The sequence below is a fragment of the Euphorbia lathyris genome, chromosome 8 (assembly GCF_963576675.1).
Source record: "Euphorbia lathyris chromosome 8, ddEupLath1.1, whole genome shotgun sequence".
Lineage (NCBI taxonomy): Eukaryota > Viridiplantae > Streptophyta > Magnoliopsida > Malpighiales > Euphorbiaceae > Euphorbia > Euphorbia lathyris.
Genome location: NC_088917.1, coordinates 48,525,974 through 48,550,710, shown reverse-complemented (window position 1 = coordinate 48,550,710; position 24,737 = coordinate 48,525,974). Strand labels below are relative to the sequence as shown.

General features: G+C 34.7%; 1 protein-coding gene across 1 annotated transcript; it reads right to left on the bottom strand.

The window, feature by feature from the left end:
- Window positions 1–19,910: 19,910 nt before the first annotated feature.
- Window positions 19,911–24,310, bottom strand: LOC136203278 (syntaxin-32). Its single transcript, XM_065994399.1, has 5 exons — window positions 23,655–24,310; window positions 22,285–22,535; window positions 22,002–22,177; window positions 20,515–20,709; window positions 19,911–20,134 (listed from the first exon to the last, which is right to left on the bottom strand). Exons 1-5 carry the CDS (start codon window positions 23,899–23,901, stop codon window positions 19,975–19,977), a joined length of 1,029 nt encoding a protein of 342 aa, XP_065850471.1. The 5' UTR covers window positions 23,902–24,310; the 3' UTR covers window positions 19,911–19,974.
- Window positions 24,311–24,737: the final 427 nt, after the last annotated feature.

The window sequence follows — 24,737 nt, the reverse complement described above, 5'->3', positions numbered from 1 at the left end:
TTTAGTGCTTAATTGGGGAAAATGTCATTTTATGGTAAACGAGCCTATTGTTTTAGGACACAAAATATCGCATGATCGTACAGCAGTCGACCCAGCCAAGGTGGATGTAATCTCACGATTGCCCCCACCTAATTCGATGAAAGCCATAAGAAGCTTTTTAGGTCACGTCATGTTCTATCGTCGTTTTATCAAAGACTTCTCAAAAATCGCTAAACCTTTAACGCAACTTTTGATGAAAGATGTCACCTTTGACTTTTCTAAAGAATGGTTAGATGTCTATAATCTCTTGAAAGAAAAATTATCGCACGCACCCATTATTGTAAGTCCGGATTGGACTTTACCTTTTGAACTCATGTGCGATGCAAGTGATATAGCAGTAGGAGCATGTCTAGGGCAGTGAAACAATAAGTTTTTTCATCCCATTTATTATGCTAGCCGGACATTAAACTCAACTCAGCAACATTATACCACCACAGAAAAAGAACTATTAGCGATAGCGTTTGCTTTTGATAAGTTTCACTCATATCTAATTTTGTCAAAAGTAATTGTGTACACTGATCATTCTGCCTTGAGGTATTTGTTGTCTAAACAGGATGCTAAACTGAGATTAATCTGATGGATCCTACTCCTCCGAGAGTTTGATCTAGAAATCAGAGATACAAAGGGAGTCGCCAATATTGTGGCGGACCATCTTTCATGGTTAGAGTTCGAGTCCAAGGAAAATGTTAAGAAGGAAGATATCAAGGAGAAGTTTCCCGATGAGTACCTCTTTCCCGTTACCACTCTACCATGGTATGCGGATTTTGCCAATTTCCTCGCAGGTTATATCATTCCACACTGTTTGACATATCAATAAAAGCTTAAGTTCTTTTCCGACGCTAAACACTATCTGTGGGAGAATCCTTACTTGTTTAAGATTTATGGTGATAGTTTAATCTGTCGTTGTGTTCCCGAAGAAGATGTAACTCCTATCTTACACTTATGCCACACACGTGAACCTGGAGGCCATCACGGTCCAAATAGAACGGCCGCTAAAGTCCTTCAATGCGAATTTTATTGGCCTACTATTTTCAAAGATGCTTATGCCCTTGTTAAAACTTGTGAAGCTTGTCAAAAGATGGGAAACATTGCTCGACGAAACGAAATGCCATTGAATAACATTTTAGTTTGTGAAATCTTCGATGTATGGGGAATCGAATTCATAGGGTTTTTTCCCCGGATCGTTTGGAAATCAATTTATCTTGGTTGTCGTCGATTTTGTCTCTAAATGAGTTGAAGCCATTGCATCAGCCACTAATGATGCTCGGGTAGTTACACAGTTCCTCAAAAAAAAACATATCCACCCGTTTCGGCACTCCCCAAGCTAACATTAGTGATGGTGGTACCCATTTCTGTAATAAAAATTTTGAAAACTTGTTGACTAAATATAGGGTGACTCACAAGATAACCACCCCGTAGCATCCCCAAGCTAGCGGCCAAGTTGAGAGTTCTAATCGAGAAATTAAAAGCATTCTAGAAAAGACCATTAATGCCTCATGAAAGGATTGCTCCACCAAACTCGACGATGCCCTATTGGCATATCGTACGACTTTTAAGACCCCCTATTGGTATGTCCTTGTATAGATTAGTTTTTGGAAAAGCTTGTCATCTTCCTGTAGAACTCGAACATAAGACATATTGGGCTTTAAAATTTTTGAATTTTGATGTTGCTTCTACAAGTGATCATAGGTTGATGCAATTGAATGAACTTGACGAGTTTCGGCTAACCGCCAATGAAAATACCAAAATCTACAAAGAACGAACTAAGAAATGGCATGACAAACATATCCTTCGAAGGACATTTCAAATTGGAGACAAAGTTCTTTTGTAAAATTCACGAATGCGGCTTTTTCCACGGAAGCTAAAGAGTAAGTGGTACGGTTCGTTCATTGTTACCGATGTCTTCCCATCGGACGTCGTTGAAATCAAGGAGGAAGGTGATCCGTTCAAGGTGAATGGACAATGAATCAAGAACTTCGAGGAGGGCATCTTGAATCTCAAAACAATCACGGTAAAACTCATAGATCTGCCTACACCCGGATCTTAGTCATCTTGGTAAGTGCAAGTGATACGTGTAGCTACAAGACGTTAAAATGTGAGCGCTCATGGGAGGCACCCACTCTGGTCTAAAGTGATATTCTTGGTATTTCATTTTGCTTTCGGGTCGTTTTTAATCCATTTTTTACACCGCATTCACCAACATCCGTCCATATTCTCACATATATCTATATTTTGACCTATTTAGTTTCTTTTATTTTCAATTTGGTTTTCTTCTGGCCTCCCCGACTAAGATGGTATTTCCTATCTTTTCCTCTTTTTACTCCCATTTTGCGTTTTTTGGAATTTTAGCTTAAACTTCGTAGGGAGGGGGGGTAAAGGATAGGAAATGGAGGAAACAACAAAACAATAAAATGTGTGTAGTTGTTTCTAGTTTGTTTGTGATTTTTACTTTCAGTTTTCAATGTTTTGGCAACACAACCCTAACCTAAGTAATAATGTCTTAAAGTATCAATTAAATCTTGAAACAAACTTTAGAACCAAGTCTCGAATAACATTAACTTGTGATAGGATAAACCTTCATTTGACAAGTCTAAATTCTAAAATTGAATTGTCGAGTCATGAATAAAAACTTGAATAACTCTTTTTGGATAAATACTCACTTTTAGACATTTACCCATAGTTGAAACGCTTGAACTTGTAGCACACAAACACATCCATGGAAAGATACTTTGAGCCACGGGCACATTAAATAGCTCAACTATTTTTTTTGATGTGGGATCCACACTTGTTTTTAACTATAGGGTTTGAATCAAATACTAACCAAAACCATACGCACCGAACTAGGAAATTGATATGATTAAGACCTTCTTTCATTTCACCACCATATAAACCATTAACCTACCCAAAATCAGTTTCCCTTGTTCACCCCGTTGAGCCTTGCCTTTCTTTCGCCACCATAACACAAACCAATACCATCACGTTCTACCCAAAAATCCCGGAATCTACGACTTTCTAACCAACTTCCTTATAGGTACTATGAGTCTAAATAGATTAAAAAAACACCAAAGCAAAAACATCTACATCATTTGGCTCATACATATCAACCCCCTAATGCAATTCTTACATTTCTAAAACACGCTTATACAAAAGAAGAAGAGAAAAAAGGGGAAGAAAAAAAAACAAAAAAAAAACAAATACAATTAAGTACCGAATTGCGCCTTAATATGTTAGAAACTTAATAAGATTCTTGAAACCTCACTTCCACCACAATCACACCCGTCCTTAACCCTTCATTACAACCCAATTAAGCCCTTTTAATAAAATCATAGTAAGGAAGTATAGTGGTAGAGGTTGGATGACTGTGCAAGTCCACGGTAGTTACTACTTGTGTCAAAAAATTGAGAGAAAACACCTTACCCCAAACACTTGAGCGTAAAGAGCGAATCCCTTGTGAGGTGTTTTAATGAGTTCATTATGCATCGACTGTTGGAAACATGTCTCACTAATGGCCAAAGTATAAATTCAAAAATCGTTTAGTTATTTAAGGTGTTTATCATGATTCAGATGGTTCGAAATTAGGATCTTCCATGTTGTTGCTTGAAATGAATCATGTCCCTTTGTTAATCTATTTGAATACTTGGTCTTCTAGCTTTGTTTTCGGATTTAATTTGCTAGAGGACAAGCAAAAGCTTAAAGTTTGGGGATGCTGTTGCCGTCCATTTTCAGAGTAAAATTGAGTCTTAATTTCGTCCATTTTGTGTGTCCTTTTATTACTTTAGTATTAATTCTGTTAAAATTCACTTCAATTCTCAATTCCACACACTATCACGTAGTTTTAATTTAATTCACGAGTTTTTAGTTTATTTTTACACCCTCACACACCCTCACGAGATTGAAAATTTATCCTAGTGGGTATAGGGTGAGAACAGGGATGCATTCCAAGAAGAGACGACAAAACGGCAGGTCTTGGACAATTTGAATGAATTGCAACAAATTCACACAAAGCGTTGCAATTGGCTAGAAGCAGAGCTGGAACAAGAGTTACAGGGGCAGGTCTTAATGAGACCTCCCAAATTTCGCCCAAGAAGACTTGTCTAGGGGCACATCTCGGCGACACCTGCAAATTTCAGCAAGTTGTAATGGATGGCTCCTCTTTTCTATGCAAGTCCATACCCTTCTTCAATTTAACTTCTTAAGGAAATTTTTACACCCTCACATACCCTCACGAGATTGATAATTTATCCTAGTGAGTTACAGGGCGAGAACAGGGATGCATTCCGCTAAGAGACGACAAAACTGCAGTTCTTGGACAATTTGAACATATTGCAACAGATTCGCACAAAGCATTGCAACAGGCTAGAAGCAGAGCTGGAACAAGAGTTCCAGGGGCACGTCTCCACGAGACCTCCCAAATTTCGCCCAAGAAGATTTGTCTAGGGGCAGGTATTGGTAAGACCTGCAAATTTCAACAAGTTGCAATGGACGGCTCCTCTTGTCTATGCAAGCCCATACCTTTCTTCAATTGAACTTCTCAAGGACATTTAATGACCAATTCAGTATTTTGGAGGCTACTAATCATCAATTTCATATCATCATCTTGTTTGGAGCAAGATTTAGCCTATAAATAGATGAGATGTTGGAAGAGAATGTACACTTTTTTACACAATCTCCATTTTTATTGTAGCCAAGCTTTGGGCAATTGTCAATTACTCTTGTTTTAGTTCATTTTTGTAGTTCTTAAGTACAATTTCTAGTTTCAAAGTCTTTTCCTTTTAGTTTTGTAAGTTGATTTCATAGTTAATCAAAAGTTTGTTCATCTTTCATTTCTTCATCTCCTACTTTCAATGAGCTTCACGTTATTTCAAGTCTTATTTCCCCAATGATCATGAACTAATTCTTCCCTACTAGGGATGAGGGGAATCTTGGTCCAATACCATGTAGATAGTGTCCGCTCTGGCCCAAATCCAGCATATTGGGCCTCACGGCTTTAAAACGCGTCTACATGTATTGGATTCTCATCTTACTAATAAGCCCCAATCACTCCCTCTCCACTTCTGATATGGAATTCACTTCATTCCTATCCCCATCACCATCCTTTAGGGCCGCTCCTTGCTCAGGCCTTCTACCCCGGTGCCACCCACTCCGGACCGGGTCATTATAGGCCCACCAGATTCCGCCTAGTTCATCCCCGAACCACACATCGTACGTGGAGAGTTGACTCGGATACCAATTGTAACACCCTGGTCCAATACCATGTAGATATTGTCCACTATGTCCCAAATCCAACACATTGGGCCTCACGGCTTTAAAACGCGTCTGCATGTATTGGATTCTCACCTTTATCACGACCCAACCCGTGACCGGCGAATAAATTAAGTTAACTTTAATCTATGCTAGCCTTAATTCTGAACTAATGGAAATTCCAAAATTAACTAACAGAACATCAATCTCGTCTTAATTACATCAATAATTCTTAAAGGAATCAACTGCGTAAGTCTAAACTTCAATAAGCCAAAGTCTTCTGCAGATAAAATAAAACTAAATTATTAAGCAGGCTCCTTCAACATCAATCCAAGGGTTACCTCATGAATGGGGACCTTAATCTAAAAAAGAAATATTCAACGTGGTATGAGATTTTCCTCCATACGAGCGAAAATCTTAGTGAGCAGTAGCTATAGCACACAACAGAAAAGGAACAGGCTGGCAGGCTAATACTCTTAAATCATGACAAGTATAGTTCAAAATATAGTATTTCAAAATCAGTTAAACTAAAAGGTCAATATAAGATAATCAATTCAAAATGCTGACAGTCAATTGTCAAACATAATACTAAAGCCTTTCAAAATATCAAATATTAGAATAATCAGAAAACAAGGCAAAAGCTTTAAAACACATGGTACAGTGTAACAGAGTGGTGATACTGCACACCACCAGGGCCAGATAAATGGTAAGCGTGCTACCAATAACAGATATGGATAACAGATAATTGCATTCACCGATCTTATGTATGATTCTAATGTTGACACAACTGACGACAAAACTGACAACTGATATCATGACTCGAAGACAGATGCAAAGTCCTAATGTTATGAAGATCGGTGAGAGGCCAGGTAACAGATACAGATATACTGAGCACTTGTACCAGTTTGAAAACATATAGTATACATATATAAATCAGAAAATCATAACTGATTGAACGAATTATCAGATTTCTAAAATAGAAGTAATAACTGTGATACATCGCGTATCAGAAACTACAAATCATATCAAATCAAATTTTAATAATTTCATTGTAATTGATAATAAAACAAATCAAATATAAAGGCATGTTCCCAAAATATACGCTCTAATACTAAGGATATTTAGTAAACATAAGGTTCACATATATGCTTTGGTAAAGGAGAACATACGATCAAATGCCAATTTTTGATAAACGGTTTCCCTCCAACGATCTTTTTGAATTTCAAAAAGATCCCTCCTCAAGTGTCACTATAAAATCCCCATCAAATGCTTCATTTGTACTTGATCATCAATGCTGAAATCTAGAGGGAATCATCTTTAAAGTTCCAAAACCAAAAGCAAAAAGCTTATACAGATTCATAGTTTTTCATTCGTGTAATAGCTAATAGATTTACAATTGTGTTCTAAGTTAGAACAGCTTTATCAATAGATAAAAAGATTAGAAGCTTTTCTATTCACTTCAGTATAAGTGAATATGTTGAGAGGTAGATAGATAGCTGAGTGTGGAGTGTAAAGAATGGTACTTTACATAACTTTTATATCTACGATAAAGGTTAAAATATCTAATCCTTTACTCTAATCATTTACTTTATTTCGGGTATATTGCTTGCTTGTGTTAAAATATCTAAGTAGTGCTTCCTACTGTTGTATGCAATAGATCTCATAATATTAAGTCAAATAGAAGCTATTCCAGTTGAGTAGCCATCTGTTTAAGAAAGTTCGGAAGAAGAAACAAGCTTCGTTTATCTGTTTAACGCAGTAAACAAAGATTGCCTCTGATTCAGAACATGCCCGTCTTGTGCTATTGAATTAATTTATGAGAAATTTATTAAGGGTTAAATTTAACCAATAGTTCCATTCACCCCACCCCCCTTTGGACCTAAACTCTAACTCACAATGGACCAACAGAGGCTTCATTATTTTTATGAAGACGAGGCTTTATTATTTTTTATGAAGATGAGGCTTCATTGTTTTTTTAAGACGATGCTTCATTATTTTTTATGAAGACGAGGCTTCATTATTTTTTTATGAAGACGAGGGTTTAATATTTTTTTATGAAGACAAGGCTTCATTATTTTTATGAACACGGGGCTTCATTATTTTTATGAAGACGAGGCTTCGTTATTTTTTTATGAATACGAGGCTTCATTATTTTTCAAAGTATCTCTCTTTTGTGAAAATTTCATTTTTCATTTGTGTTGGTCTCTTGTGTTGTGAGAATAAGTTCCTGGGGGTGTTAAAGGAACTATTTAAAATTTTATATTTATTTAAACTTATAAAAAAAACACTTTCTCACAAAGTTCAATAGCACAAAAACAATGTGTGCGGTTAGAGGCAGCTTCAGTTGATCAGCAACTAAAGTTGTTTCTGATATTGATTCAGAAGATAGCACTTGAAAGTCTATTCCTGAACACAGCACTTAATATAGCAACTCAGCAGGCTAAGTTAGTGTTGAGCGATTTCCAAGTGCACGGTTTCGCTTATAGTAATAAAAAGATATCGAACCCACAAGGAACGCTTTTTAACAAAAACTTATTTTAATTCAGTTTGATTCACGTTTTAGGTTTATAATATAGAAAATCGTTTAATTGAATTGGATTGTGATTGAATTAAGTTAATAAAAATCAAATTAGAATTATATGTTAGAAATTTAGAAATCAATTCCGTCTTGAGATTAGATTACAAGACAGAAACATTTAGCGTTTAAAGTAAGAAAAGTGTTGAACTCATTTGCATTAAGCAAAGATGTTAACTTTAAACTTTGTAAAAATTATAATTGTGTAATAAAATGTAAATTCCTTCAATTAAAAGGCTTTGAACCGTAGAAATCCCCCTGATGTTGAGTAGATTTCTACCTTAATCAAATTGATACTTATTTCCGATAAGCCGGCCCAACGATCATATCATCCATAAATAAGAACTTGCTCAAGTGTTCAACAAAGTTTCCTTATAACTATGTGAATTAAATACGTTTTCATAAAAACACCAGAATCTTACTTCGGAGCAATTACCAAAGTAACTACATAAAGATATATCAAAATGCATAAACTTTTATTATGTGATTTGTGAATTGATACAAGTTTACAGAGAACATGAAACATGAAAGCATTCGAAACGACATTCGAGTTCCGAGTCGTCAATCCTTTCCTCAAACCTCATTAGAGTTTGTCAGGCTCCGAGGTTGCATCCGCTGCTTGATCTTCTCGCTGAATCTTCAGAATAGAGATGATGTGTCTTCTACCGAAATGTAAACTTGTCTTCGAACAGTTCTTAATCTAAACTTAATTGCTACTGTGTTTGTAAGAAATCTAAGAACAATTTGTGTACATCAGATTGCTTTTACAAAAATGAAATCTAATCTCTAACTCATTTCTGAGTCAGAGTTTCTACATAAATTCTGCACTCTAATCTTAATTAATCTAACTCTCTGAACTCTGAAATCAACTCTTTATTTATAGATGTTGAAGAGTCGTGTTTAAGGGTCGTGTCCGTTGTGAAGAGACATTTCTATCCACCCAAACAGACGTGTTTCTCTGATTTTAAACATGTGAAAATGGTGCTGACATTCCTACTGATCCAACCGAGATCTCAGAATCTCTGCCGAGATGAGGGGAGCAATTTTTATCCTTCGGAACAAACAGGCGAAGTTCCTGAAAAGGCGTGTCGCGATCGAGATTTGGGAATCTCGGTCGCGACACCAGAATCTCTGCCGAGATTCGGGATGTTCCTCCCAGTTCTGACCCCGTTCCTATCTTTCTCGTATCGGTGCGCTGAATTCTTCATCTTTTTGGCTCGTAACTTAGGGTTTTTCCTTCGTTTTTGATCCGTTTTCCTATTTGGATTTTACCAAATATTTAGGTACCTTGCATGAAAGAAACATATTCGGATGTAAGAGTACTCTAAATAGATATAAATAGCACGATTTCATAGCAAAACTGATGTAAATATTAATGATATTTTAGGTATATTTTGGGCTTATCAAATCTCCACACTTAATCTTTTGCTAGTCCCGAGCAAAATTTCACTGAATTTATCCTTTAACTAATCTCTTTATGAAAATAAAACATATATCTTTGTATTCCTTTTTAAATTAGTTAAACCGAAAAGATTAACTTTGCATGGCAAATTTATACGCAAAAGATCAAACTAACTAGTATAAAGGCGATATATTATTCGTCTTGTATTTTTCAATTTTTAAATTGAAGTATTCGGGACGATATAAGCACGCATGTTATTGAGTCTTTCATCTCAAGGCATTTCAAAGAACAAAATTTCCTTTCCCAAACCTAAACTATTATATGAAATATATTAAATGAATAAGTACTTAGGTTAATTTATTTGCTTAGTTACGCCCGTGATAAGGGTGGTCTCGATCGTAACTTTATTTTAATTGCTTTGTGTTCGCTTAAGAGGTACCGACCATGCCATAGATGGACGCAATCGTTACTTTAAACTTTAAACACGTTTAATTTTTGCTTTAATTTTAACGTTCCTTCCATACCTCGATTGTGATAAGGTTGGTCGCAATCGTGGGCAAAAGTACCGTTTACTTAATTTTCTTCCCTTTCATACCTCGATTGTGATAAGGTTGGTCTCAATCGTGGCCAAAAGTTAAGAATATGACTACTTGGTTTAATTAACACGAGTTGTAAAATTAAAATTGTAAATTGGGAAAAAGAAAAATAGCACATTCATCTTATATTGACTTAAAATTCAACATGTATTATGGCTAAAGTTTCTTTAAAAACTTCAATTGGTGTTAATGTAAGACGAAATCAAACCGAGCTAAAAATTGTTAGTTCAATTTAATGCCTATAAACCTAATTGAAAATTGAAAATAAGATTTATTGTATCATGAATTTTGCATGATATAAAATAGAGATTAAAGTAAAGAATTTATTTACTTAAATGCATTCACTCGAGACGTTTTTACTTAAAATCGTATCGGAGATTTGTGAAAATTTTGAAAAATATTGCCCGTATAGAAATTTTATTTCTAACGATAATGATAACCTAAAAATAATCATAAGTTAAAATATTTTTAAACATATGAAAATGTTTAGTTTATAAAAATAATGTTTATAAAATAATATCATTTTTTAAAAATGTTGCAATATGTGTTGCATTTGCATAAAACAATTGTTGCATTTTGAAAATGTTGCATAAAAATTTATTAACATGTATTTATGTTAATATGGATGTCATTTATTCTTATTTGTTGCATTCATTCGTACTAAAAATAAAACGATATATGAAATATCTCCTCCCACACTTAATTTGGACCATGTCCACATTGGTGCAAAAATTGATAAAACACGAAAAAATTGTATGAAAATAAATCATACGAATTAAGAAAGAAAAATTATCAAATTAAATCATCCAACATAAAATAATAAAATTGAAAGTGTACCAAACATAAGAGATAATAGAAACATTGTACCAAACTTGAATTAAAAACAACAAATATAGAGAAATGAGTTAGAAAAAGAGAAGATAAAACCTAGTCTTGAGTAGGTGAATCCGGTGGAGACGGTGTTGTCACAATATTTTGACGATGGAAAAATGATAACATCCGACGTCGGGTAGACTTGTGCTCTCACCGCAAAGTGTTGATATTGGTATCCACCTCGGTGATTCGTGAACTCATCTCTTGGTTGCTTTCAACAATATCATCTAACCGTAAATTCATTTGCCGGTTGTGTGCATTCATTTGGTTCAAAATTTGTTGCAAATTAACTTGATCATCAACATTGTGCGCTTCCTCAACATTCCCTTATGCTTGTGTTTGGGCTTCAACATGCTCCTCCTCCTCACCCTCTTCATCCTCGTCATCTTCATGCATATCGTCATCCCCACCAAAATTCACCTGCTCATTACCATCCTCTTTAGTACCATTACCATGTGAACTTGAAGTATCAACATCGAACTTGCAAAACTAGCCAACATTGGCTAACCACTAAATGAATGTGTAAAATTTGCGGCATAATATCCAACATCGGAAAATAATTAGGAGTAAGTGATTGAAAACTACTCCATGATACCCGTAGCATCCAAAACAAGACCCGTAATCAAAGTACGCATAGTAACTTGCTTATTGATTGAAACGGAAGCACGATTAAAATTGTCAAAAAGTAGTCCAATGTTATCTACCACTAAAACCAACGATCCTTAATGAGCTTGCTAGTAGCATTCTTAGGATTAAATCCATCCAAACTAGGCAAAATATGTCCAAACCGGATTGGTTTGAAAATTGATGGGCTTAACAATAAATTGTTTTGTATGATATCCAAACCAAATACTCATCTCTTCATCCCCAACTTCATAAATTGGAACCTAATTCCTAAATGTAAACCTCTGTAGCAAAATCCAAAAGAGAATATCGTGAAACACGAATTTGGCCCAAAAGAGTGCATATACCGCTTCCCTTCCTCATATGAAATAAAGACGAATGTAGCCACAAAGAGACAACTCAACTGATTGGAGGTGGAAGTGGAAAGCTTGTGAGTAACCTTATGACCAAGCATGGTGTATAAAATTTGAACTTTAAGAGAGAAATAAAATAGAAATTTGTGTAAAAGATAGAAAAATGGAGGAGTAGGTTATGGAGTTTGTGTAAAGGATAGGTTTATATATGATGAAAATAGGTGTTAGGAATTAGTGTAGGAATAGGAAAATGTTGAAAAATGGATCAAATTCATGCCTATACTCCTCCTACAGGTCGCGTGTCGCGATCGAGATTCACGAATCTCGGTCGCGAAATGACCTTTTCTGGGGACGAAAAATCTCCAAAAATCCTGTGTTTCGCTGCTCGTGTAGGGATTTTGAAATCTCTACCGAGATTCGTGACCTGGTGGCTAAAAAAACGCATGATTTAACTCTGCATTAACTTATTCTTCTTGCAATTATGTCCTATTATGTATTAATACATGTAACTTAAAAACACAAATAAAACATTAAATGAAGGGAAAACCAAAGGTTTTACCTTAATAAAGATTGAATTAATGAAACAATTAATGCTCTAAGGGAATTAATGTGAAAACATGAATGTTCTTAATGAATTGATTTGAAGCATGAATGTGTTTTAATCACAAATGTCACAATTAATATTCTAATTAATAATCAGAATACAGATATATATATATATATATATATATATATATGAACATAAACAGAGATGTAAACATGAATCGAACATTTATTGATTTCACATAAAATCAAACATACAGATAAAAAAATGAAAAACATATTTACAGGAATTGCAAAAACAAACCTATATACAAATAATCACAAACAAACAAACTCAATAAAAATTAAAATTATGGTATCCCTATGAATTGGAAATTTGTTCAAACAAGAACTTAGATCATAGAAATGAGACAGAAACATAACACTGTAAATACAACGAAACAAATCTAATCTATTCTTCATCCTTATGAATGGAAATTACACGTTCTTGAGCCTGGTTTAATTTACTTGCATTGTTAATATTCTCTCTTATGAAGAAAGAAGCCAATGACTAAGAACTCGAAATTAATATTCGTGTTTGACGAATCCGTCATTCTCCAAGAACTTGAAATTAAGGACGGAGAAATGGTTAATGCACGCTCCAAGGAACAGAAATTATTCTAAGATACAACGAATAAAATTCTCACATCCAATTTTCTTGTTCTTTGAACGATAACTATATATCAAACCTTTTATTTAAAATATGTGAAGAATCCACAACTTTACTGCAAAAGAATTTTTTTTTAACGGATGAATTAAAATAAATAAGGATTTCAGAAATTTTAAGAATAAAAAAAATTGATATGTTGAAAATATGTCAAGTTAATAATTTGTTGGTTTCAAACCAAAAATCATGACTTATAAAAAATGAAATGGTGTCTTTTATGCCTTTGGACGAATAAAATAAAAAATGAGACATAATACATAAAGAGGAAAAATTATTATTTTTTATTTTTTATTTTTTTATTTTTTATTTTTTTTTCAAAATATGCGTGTCGCGATCGAGAAATTGGAATATCGATCGTGACACATCTTGCCCCTTGGAAATGAATGCTTTGGGTTGGTCCTCCCTAATCTCTATAGAGATTTTCAAAATCTCAGTTGAGATTTAAAAATCTCTGCATGAGCATAAATTTTATATGGTTTTGAAAACGAAAATCTCAGTTGAGATCTCTACACAAGCAGAAACTCCTACAAGGCTGAAAAATCAAAAATCTCAGTTGAGATTTAATAATCTCAGTATGAGCAGAAATTCATCAAACTTAAAAATAAAAATCTCAGTTGAGATTTTAAAATCTCTACTTGAGTAGGAATTAAATTTGATGCAATTGAGATTGTTTAAAAGTCTAAAGACAATTTCCTAACAAATATTTAAGATACATAACATATTTTGAATATTTTCCAATGATCACAAAATTTTTATTTCTAATCTAACTATTATTGCTAAACCAAAGATTAATGTATAAACTAAACTAAAATGAAATGTAAAGATTAAAATATGAAAAACTAAAAGCGAAAAATATGATAACCCTTAAGAATTCTCAAGGAGAATCAAAATCATGTACAGAATCAATTACCTGGACCGATTTTAAATAATGGTCCCGTCCATTTTAACTTACCTGGGAAAAAATGTTTTTTTTACGTTTTCTCAATTTAAGGATCTATTGATCCCGGTTGAATGCCCGAACTTCTGGTTCTGCGCATGAACAAGAACTACGCGTATGAACTGAATCTGTTGAAACTATGGTAAAAGTCGACAATTCCTTCCTGGCGGATAAGATAATTTCAAGGACTGTATTCCCTATTCCACGTTTTGATGTATCTGTCTGAGAAAAGTCTCATGGTGATGATCCTGCTGTTTCTTAGAGAGATGGATGTAGGTGTTTAAGAAAATGATATGATAAAAGAAGAAATTTGGGTGTATTGTAGGAATTAAATAATTTTTTACAAAGAGAAATGATGTTTTGGTGAATGGTTAAGTTTATAGAAAAGAGATAAAGGTTTCTCGGAAGAGATTAATTTTTTTCTGGGAAAATCATCTGTTACGTCTAACATGCTGCTTCATAAAAAAAATATTTTTCTTCCCTTCTGATGTATCTGCTAGCCGAATTTCTTTTCTGTAGACTCCTTCGGTGAATTTGTACTGATGATCAAATCTCCAGTTTATCTTCCTTGAGAAAACTTGGATTTTTTTTTCTGTTTGTCTGCAAACATCTACATGTAAACGTTAAATAACAATGAGGATTTGGTCTTAATGACCATCCTCAAATAAATAAAAAAAACTATAAAAATAAATAAATAAATACATATATTATAAACCAATGTTCGGAATAAAACACGAAAAACATAAATTTTTGTTAAAAAGTTGGCGTTCCCCGGCAACGGCGCCAAAAACTTGTTGAACGATTTCCGCAAGTGCATGGTTTCGCTTGTAGTAATAAAAAGATATCGAACCCACAGGGAACGCTTTTTAACGAAAACTTATTTTAATTCAGTTTGATTCACGTTTTAGGTTTATAATATAGAAAATCGTTTAATTGAATTGGATTGTGATTGAATTAAGTTAATAAGAATCAGATTAGAATTATATGTCAGAAATTTAGAAATCAATTCTGCCTTGAGATTAGATTACAAGACATAAACATTTAGCGTTTAAAGTAAGAAAAGTGTTGAACTCATTTGCATTAAGAAAAGATATCAATTTAAACTTTGTAAAAATTATAAGTGTGTAATAAAATGTAAATTCCTTCAATTAAAAGGCGTTGAACCGTAGAAATCCCCCTGATGTTGAGTAGATTTCTTCCTTAATCAAATTGATACTTATTTCCGATAAGCCGACCCAACGATCATATCATCCATAAATAAGAACTTGCTCAAGTGTTCAACAAAGTTTCCTTGTAACTATGTGAATTACATACGTTTTAATGAAAACACCAGAATCTTACTTCGGAGCAATTACCAAAGTAACTACATAAAGATATATTGAAATGCATAAACTTTTATTATGTGATTTGTGAATTGATACAAGTTTACAGAGAACATGAAAGCATTCGAAACGACATTCGAGTTCCGGGTCGTCAATCCATTCCTCAAACCTCGTTAGAGTTTGTCAGGCTCCGGGATCGTATTTGCTGCTTGATCTTCTTGCTGAATCTTCGGAATAGAGATGATGTGTCTTCTACCGAAATATAAACTTGTCTTCGAACAGTTCTTAATCTAAACTTAATTGCTACTGTGTTTGTAAGAAATCTAAGAACAATTTGTGTACATCAGATTGCTTTTACAGAAATGAAATCTAATCTCTGACTCATTTCTGAGTCAGAGTTTCTACATAAATTCTGCACTCTAATCTTAATTAATCTAACTCTCTGAACTCTGAAATCAACTCTTTATTTATAGATGTTGAAGAGTCGTGTTTAAGGGTCGTGTCCGTTGTGAAGAGACGTTTCTATCCACCCGAACAGACGTGTTTCTCTGATTTTAAACATGTGAAAATGGTGCTGACAGTCCTGCTGATCCAACCGAGATCTCAAAATCTCTGCCGAGATGAGGGGAGCAATTTTTATCCTTCGGAACGAACAGGCGAAGTGCCTGAAAAAGGCGTGTCGTGATCGAGATTTGGGAATCTTGGTCGCGACACCAGAATCTCTACCGAGATTCAGGATGTTCCTCCCGGTTCTAACTCCGTTCCCGTCTTCCTCGTATCGGTGCGCTGAATTCTTCATCTCTTTTGCTCGTAAATTAGGGTTTTTCCTTCGTTTTTTATCCGTTTTCGCTCCTATTTGGATTTTACCAAATATTTAGGTACCTTGCATGAAAGAAACATATTCGAACGTAAATAGATATAAATAGCACGATTTCATAGCAAAATTGATGTAAATATTAATGATATTTTAGGTATATTTTGGGCTTAACAGTTTGATGATCACACAGCAAAGATAAAAGCAGACAAATATAGGAGATAAGGGGTAGAAGATACTACTCAGCAGTTTTATCCTGGTTCGGCCTCCTGCCTACATCCAGTCCCCGGAATTCATCTTCCAAGCTTTAATCCACTACTGAGCTCTTTCTGGTAGAGCACAAACTCTTACAATAGTCAATGAGCAGTTACAGAGTATCGTCCTCTATATACCTATACTCAGAACTATATATCTCTAATTGCTGAATACCGAGCAACTCATAGGCTCCTAACTAACTATAGTAATTGATAGTGTTTTGTTCTAAACTAAGAACACTTTGATTGAACTATTCTATTGTTTACACAGAAAATGAGAGTTTGTGTAATATTGCTTTTCTTTGCTTTTTGCTGGAACTTCAAGAATGAATTTGCTCAGAGCTTTCGCATGTGAAGATCAAGTTCCAATGAAGCAAATAACATGCCTTTTATAGTGACACTTCAAGGCATCAGTCATTTCAAATTTCGAAATAACCGTTGGAGGGAAACGACTCTTCTGTCCCTTTTGTCCTCAGCAGCCTGTGCCATGACCAATCACAATGATATCTTCTCTGTCGTTCTGATTCTTGATCAACAGCACTTCAGTGCTTTACACAGAAGCTTCAGATTGTCTCTCCATTTTTGGCAAAGATTTTAGGCCAACGCAGTGACAGCTTGTCTGTTACTTCTGAATCTTTCCTCAAATGGTTAGGCTTTGTCTACACGTTAATAAGTCAACTTTCGCTTTGTCTTCTTGCTTCTTTGGTCTTCGAAGTCAGCAGCTTCGTAGTGAAGGCAATGGTTCTCTCTTCTGGATCCTTCTTCTTGCTGGGTTGAATCAATTTATAAGCCTTGGATCCATTTTGACTTCTTACTTCATTCACTTGGGCTTTTGACTTTAGCTCTTGGGCCTTGACTTTAATTCAACTTTGTTTACACTTATAATTTTAAATCATCCAAAAATACTCAACAAACACATTAGTGTAACATAAATCGAAGCTCTAAATTTAATGTGTTAACAATTATGCTTAGGGATGTTAACACAACATAACTTCGAAGTGGTGTTTCAACAAACTCCTCCATTTGATGTTGGCAAAAATATTAAATTTATAACACATCATAAAACTCCCCTATAATTGTTGATCTTATATTGCTTTTGAGTTCTCCCCTATAAGGGTTGATCTACTGACTTAATTTTGCTTTTAGACAGTTTAAGATACAATGGTGAAATTGAGTTCGTGGTCAGAAGCAAGTCAGATTAAGAACATGTTGATATTCAGCAGATATGGTACTTGTATGAAAATAAGAAGTTGTTGTTCTATTCCTTATAAATGTTCAAGTATCAAAACTGTGTCAGTGATTCTTGTTGAAACACATTTCCACACTGATTTTGATTTGACAAATCTATTCAAATTAGAATTAAATTCCTAAGACAAATTTCCAACACATTAAATTTAAATGCTTTGATTTATTATCACTAACGTGTTTCTTGAGTATTTTTGGAGTAATTAAATATACAAGTGCAAAAGATATTAAAGACAAAGCCCAAGTCCAATAAGCCAAGTCAAGGCCCAAAGAAAGTTAACTGAATCAAAGGCTTATGATCCAACTCAGCCCAGCAAGTAGAAGGATCTAGAAGATTGGCCAACTCCTTCACAACGAAGCTGCTGAGTTCAACGGACAACGTAGCCAAATGATGAAAGGTTCAGATGCACCAGAAAAGTTATCGTTCCACTGTCTAGGAATCTTTGCCTAAAATGGAGAGACAATCTGACGCTTACTGATTAAAAGCAACTGAAGCACTGATCAAGACACAAAGAAGACTACGTTCCTATTGGCCGCGACACTTAGCACTGAGGACGAAAAGGACAGCAGAACTGTTTCCCTCCAACAGTTATTTCGAAATTTGAAATGACCGATGACTTCAAGTGTCACTATAAATATACCTCTCATTTGCTTCAATCCAGACAGTTTTTCAACAAATCAAAACGTTGACCAAATTCTCTCTTGAAGTTCTGTGCAAAAGCAAAGCAAAGCAATCTTACACCAACTCTTTTTTTTGTGTAAACGATTAGATTAGATCTTACAAAGTGCTCTTTGTTATAGAACAAAAACCTTACTAACTATCAAATTGTTAGGAGACCCTGAGTTGCTCGATATTTAGCACTCATAGATAGATAGTGTTGAGTATATGATATAGAGGACGATACTTTGTATACTCGCTGACTATTGTAAGGGGTGTGTGCTCTACACAAAAGAGCTCAGTAGTGGATTAAAGCTCGGAAAGATTCCGGGGACTGGATGTAGGCAAGAGGTCGAACCAGGATAAAACTGCTGAGTAACATTTTCTATCCCTTGACTCCTTTATCTGCTTGCTTTTATTTTGCCTAGTAAACGCGAAACTTAAAATATACCAAGTTGTGTGAATTGGTGCTGAGTTCAGGAATAGACTCCCAAATGTTATTTCCTGACTCAACGTTAGAGGCAGCTGTAGTGATCCTATTAGTATTTCACCTCTATATATATATATGACATGAATTATACTTGAATCGCTAAGTAACTATTATTCATATAGTACGATATTAAGCTAGCTTTTCACCTGTGAAAACAATATAAATTTATATATACACTAATATTTAAGCATTAAAATTTAAAATATGATTAATTTTTTTTTTCGATCAATATTATTAAAAAAATTAATTTATCTTTACAATATAAATATAAACAAATTTTACTTGGTATTTAAATTTTAAATATACACAATAAAATTTAAAAATCTAATAAATTTCATAATTTAAATAAAAAAATATGTTTTTATCTTTGATTGAAGGAAATTTTATTATTATACATATACATTATTTATAACATCATCCAAATGAACTCATTAACCTCTAACCTAGTCAAACCGGTTCAACTTCCAGTCCGGTTTTTAAAACATTGGAAATAACAAGAAAAGTTCAATGAAACAAAACAAAATTAAGTGGTACCTCGAACTTCAAGACCATCAATACAATTTACCCCAAATTTTGCCACAACACTTAAGATGGAAAACACAAACAAATGGAGAACCTTATCATGTAACAAACACAAAATACAGATAAGTCCAAAATAGAAAGATAAAACACAGGTACCGTACAGGTGTAATTTACTAAACCACAATAAGGTCATAATTATTTCCCCGTAAAATGTATTTTCTGAGCACTTTCAAATAAACTAAATCTACTCAATACGTGCATAGTTATATAACATGTGCATTTGTTAGTGGGTATGTGGTGGCACTCACATTCGAAGTGTAGATAGATACCATAAATGCAGTAATTCATAATTCTGATTTCAGCAAACAAGATATCATAAAAGAAAAACATCTGTTACCTAAGAATTACCTGCAGATCAAGATCATCAGATACAGGCTACAAAAATCATGCCAAAATATCATTAGATCATTTCTACAAAAACACCGGCATTAACAGGCAAATTTGTTACAAAATGACCATCCAAATTGCAGACTGATGATAGATAGATACAAGGATGGATGGTTGCCTTCGATAAATATTACTAGCGAGTTTTTACCTCCCAAAGAATTGTGCAGGCCTCTTTCATTAACCTATCTTTCACATCATAAGTACAAGATATTCTTTACATCCTCAAATATTACGGGAAGAATAATAGAATAGGCACAAAACCATCAAACTGAGCTTAAAAGGGAAATTTTTTCATCTGCTCCTTATTTTCCATTTTCTTGTGTATTATTTTTATTAAGCCACAAAAAATAAGAAAATCATCAGGAATACAATCAATACAAAAAATATCTTGATCATCAGCCATCGGTTGGAAGAAATGCTATTCATATACCTGACCAGTTGATTCTGTGCCCCTTCCACATTTGCAAGTGACTCATCCATGTTTTCATCAATCCTGCAAGTACATCAGTGTACTTAGATGATATGCTAAACAGGGCTGGTAAAAAAAAGTCTTCAACTTTTTTCCTTTTTTTACATCATCGTTCATTTTGTTGACTCATTTGTCAGAATTTTGTGGATTTGGTTCCTCCAAAGCAAGTTAGTTGGGATCAACTGATTAACTCATGGAAAACAGGCTAGTAACTAGTAATTGCACCAAAACATATTAGTCTCTTTCAGTCAAAGGCAGCAGCATCTTATAAGGAATATTTTTCCCATTCATAGAGACGAAACAATACTGCTACCATTTGAGGAGCCATGTATTCAGACATGTAAGCAAAGACTAATCACCAGTGATGCTTGTTTCATGGTGGAAGCAATAATGAATAACAAAACCTGATTGCAAGCTCTCCTTGCTGAGAAACCATGGTTGCTAATTGTGTAAATATGTTGCTCAATTCATGAATTGTTGACTCCACATTGTGCAAAGCCTCAGCTCTACTCTGCATGTAACTATCTTGTAGAGGAACGATCTGCTGGTGTTGTTGCTGCTGTTGTAAAAGTGGCTGTGACTCGCCATCTATCGGCTTGCTGTAAAGGACAAGAAAACAACTTTGGTAAGAAATATGGAGGTATTACACTCACCAAACGTGTCCATGACCTAGGTGTGGCAATAGGCCAGGGAATCCCCATTCCTCACAGGGATCCGAACCGAACCGACAAGGAATCCCCAAAATAGTCGACCATGGGGACGGGGACATTTTATCCCCGATGCCGAAATGGGGATGGAGGGACGGGGAGTACTATTCCTGCCCCCATCCCCACATAAATCACCATGGAGATCCCCAATAAAAAACTCTATATCCTATATATTCTTAATATATATCCTTTGTAATATATTACATATATATACCCATATGTATATTTAAAATAAGGGTACATATGTAATATATTACAAAGATAATATATTTCTAAATACAAATGAACAGCCTAATTGGAAGAGAAAGCTAGAGAATTAACAAAATATAGTTATTCTTCTAATCTACGCAAAAAAAAAAAAATAATAAATAAATAAAAATAAAAGAAAGATCATTGGTTTTATTCTTAATTAATTGCCTTTGAAATAATAATTTTGAGGCAAATTATCCCACAGAAATACTTCAATGTGAAAAAACATACTCAATAGTTGAATAAAAGTAGGTAAGAAAACAAAATTGTTGACCTTGTATGATAGATTTAATTGGTGACAAATATTAATTAAATTATTTTATGACAAGTTTGTTGATTCAAAAAATTAAAGTCATGGGTATATGTTTGATGATGTATGAACATAAAAGTCTTGTAGAAATTGTTGATCCTGCAATGGTGATTTGTTAAGTTTACAATATAATTATTAATTATTTTATTTTATTTTACTTCTTTGTGGGGATGGGAATCCCCATTGGAGATTCCAATGATTTTTCGTTCCTATCTCCGCCGCGTGGGGCAGAGATAGGAACGAAAAATCACCACCCGGCAGAGACAGGAACGAAAAATCACTGAAATCTTCAATGAGATTCCCCATATCTTTCCACACAAGTGTTGGGGACGGAGTGGGGAATGTATCCCGTCCCCACCCTGCCCTGTTGCCACCCCTAGTCCCATCTTAGACTATCAACTCCATTTCGGACTATCAATTCAAACCATTTTAAGACAACCAAATGCACCATACTCATCCAAAACATTTCACGCATATATTAAGTGAGAAAGAAAAAGTACAACAAAAAAGTGATATGTACAGTTCATAGGGAAAAAGAGGAAATTCAAGTCCTAAAAACGAGGATTTCCCACACACATCCTTGACAATTGACATCACAAAATTGAGTGGGTGCTACTATCTATACCTGGCAACTAACTGAGATGACGATGTCGAACCATTGGCCCATGGAGGAGGAGGTGCTGGTGATGCATTAGCAGCAGATCTGGATGCTAGTGGACGCTGTCGGACAAAAGGATTAGTACCATCTTTTGAAGCAGTTGAAGAAAACAATTGTCTTCTGTTTTCATGGACCTTTAAATTCTGCAGACATGCAGAAACCACCAAATTTAGAAGAAGGGAAAATATTAACAAGGTCAATCTCATACACCACCAAAATATTCTATGTTAAGCAGAAACTTATGATGTACCTCTGTTCTCATTGTGAGGACTTCTTTAAACTCCTTTGTAGCACTCATCAGGCGGTTCTTCAAGTTATCAACGACAGTGGTGGAATGAGTTGTGGTGTCAGTTGACATACTTCCACTTTCACTCTGGGAATTGCAGAGGAATTGGAGGTCTACTACAGCTGAATTAAGTGCAGTAATATCTTGTTTTATAACTGATGTAAGCTCTTGAATCTCCATAGTTGGATCATCAAACACAGATGTTCTCTTTGCCACTGATAAGAAAAATATACACAAATGAAGTCATTAATAGTATGTATTCATCTATCTATGGGCTCCTTTAGAATTTAAAACAATCAGATAACAAGATGGAATCAGCATGTAAACATTCATTTCTAACCCAAACTTGATCTTATAAACTAACCTAAATATCCAGCAGGCGTCAACAAAGCAACCAAGTGATCACAGACCAAAAATAATCATACATAAAAGTGAAATGGTATATAGCACACAGACAGATCCCATAGGTTCATAATTAATAAGGTCAGCATAAAGGCGTGGTAGCAAAGAGATCTAGGTGTAGAACTTATGTTGGGAATGTAGAAGTTCATCAAATAATAAAAGGTTCACAAGGCAAAGTCACGGTTTAAATGGACCACCATTTGCAGGTAATGTTTTAAGTGATTAGGCATTATTTCAATGTTAACGCCGTATTAGTATTCATCTATAGGAACGTTATCCAAGAGCTGCAAAAAAATCATGATCTCAAATAAAACCATAATGAAAAAAATATTCTAATCATGTTAATTGACAGAAACAAAAGTATGAGATGGATTAAATATTTCCCATCTTCAATAATTAGCAATGATCGACAGGTATTTAATTTATTTGCAATTGAAGATAATAAAAATTCTTATTTTCAATTCCCCATCGAGAGATATTACCCTATTATTAGCAAGTTCGCAGCTCAATGAACAATAAGAATTTTTATTATTATTTCATGAAGCTGCATTTTTTCCTGATTGAGCAACTGATTAGTTGATGAACGTAAGTTTAAAGAACTGCCAGATAGTAGATAGCAATTCACTCCTGCAATTTACCCCGGATGTAAATTAATTTAGCACATGGATTCTCGAACTATGATTCTAAATTGCTGTTGCTTCTCTACGATGCTCTTTGATCTTAGTGATACCAGTTGGAACCCAAAATTATTTGTAAAATAGAAATCAATAGTAGGACCTACTAATTACGGAATTGAGAAAGGCCACAGAAATCCCTGGATAATTACTAATTATCTTCCATATTATTGCACATAGGAATATAATCAACAGTATAGCATCTAAATCCATATCAAAGAGACTGATAATTAAATAAAGCATTAAACGCAAACTCACATTTGGCCAGCTTAGATAGTTTTTGTGAGGTCTGGTGAATACCAAACCCAATCTTGGACGCTCGCTTATTGAACTCCGATTGGATCGCCACCACAGATCGCGTCGAGTCGGACTTCCCACTAACATTACTACCACTGGATGCCGCTGCATTGTTAGGTGACGCAAAAGATTTCTTTAGTCTCTCTGCTACGCTCAAAAACTCTTGCGTCCGATCCCTATAAGAAGATTTCACCGGCACTACCGACATATTTACGAATACTTTCTTTTATTTTTTTCTGAAATGAATTAAGAAAATAAAATTGTATCAGAGAAACTTTAACCTTCTACACAAAGTCATGTAGGTCGGGATTCGCGGGGGAATTATGAATGATTAAGTTAGGGAAAGAGCAAGAGAAATATGAAGGACATAGTTAGGATCCGGAAACCCTAATTGAGAACTGGTTCGATGCGTGTTCTGCAGAAGAAACGCTGGCGATAGGAATAGGAAAAAGCTTGCGATGATGAAGAGAAACAGAATCGTGATTAGAAGATAGAATTAAGGAGATGTATGTAGGAAAATTGAAGAGTTTAGAGATGGAATGGAATGTGAGAACAGATCTAGATCTAGTTGATCAATATTTACGGGTTAAATGTGTTCGTCTCCTGGATCCAAAACGCACCGTTGTTGTTGCCCATTTTACATTTATAAAAGGGATTTTTTTTTGTTTTTTTTGGGTAAGAAAGGAAAGGAAAAAAACAAAACCAACAAAAAAACCTACACCGGGATCAGTCTAGGAAGGCTGACTCCAATCCTATCATCTAGGAGAGAAGGCAAAAGAAAAGAAGGAGGAACAAATAGGGTAGAAACACCTAACATTCTCCCATGCCCAACAGCTGCTAAGCGATCCGTCACGCGGTTTTGCTCCCTAAAAATATGGGAGAAATTAAGATACTCAAAGGCAGGATGAAGCCTCAAAATAGCTTTGATGAGATTCTGGCTCTTCAGACAAACAGCCTGGCTATCTGAAATCCTGTTAATAGCCTCCAGATTATCAGATTCCACCGAGAGCTTTTTAACACCCATGGAATGGCGAGTTTAATACC

What these genes read in the sequence shown, in the direction of transcription:
- LOC136203278 (XM_065994399.1), bottom strand. Translation starts at nt 23,901, where the DNA reads ATGTCGGTAGTGCCGGTGAAATCTTCTTATAGGGATCGGACGCAAGAG. An exon ending in TCCTCACAATGAGAACAGAG is followed by an intron (nt 22,178 to 22,284) that starts GTACATCATAAG and finishes GCATGTCTGCAG; the next exon opens with AATTTAAAGGTCCATGAAAA. An exon ending in TCATCTCAGTTAGTTGCCAG is followed by an intron (nt 20,710 to 22,001) that starts GTATAGATAGTA and finishes TGTCCTTTACAG; the next exon opens with CAAGCCGATAGATGGCGAGT.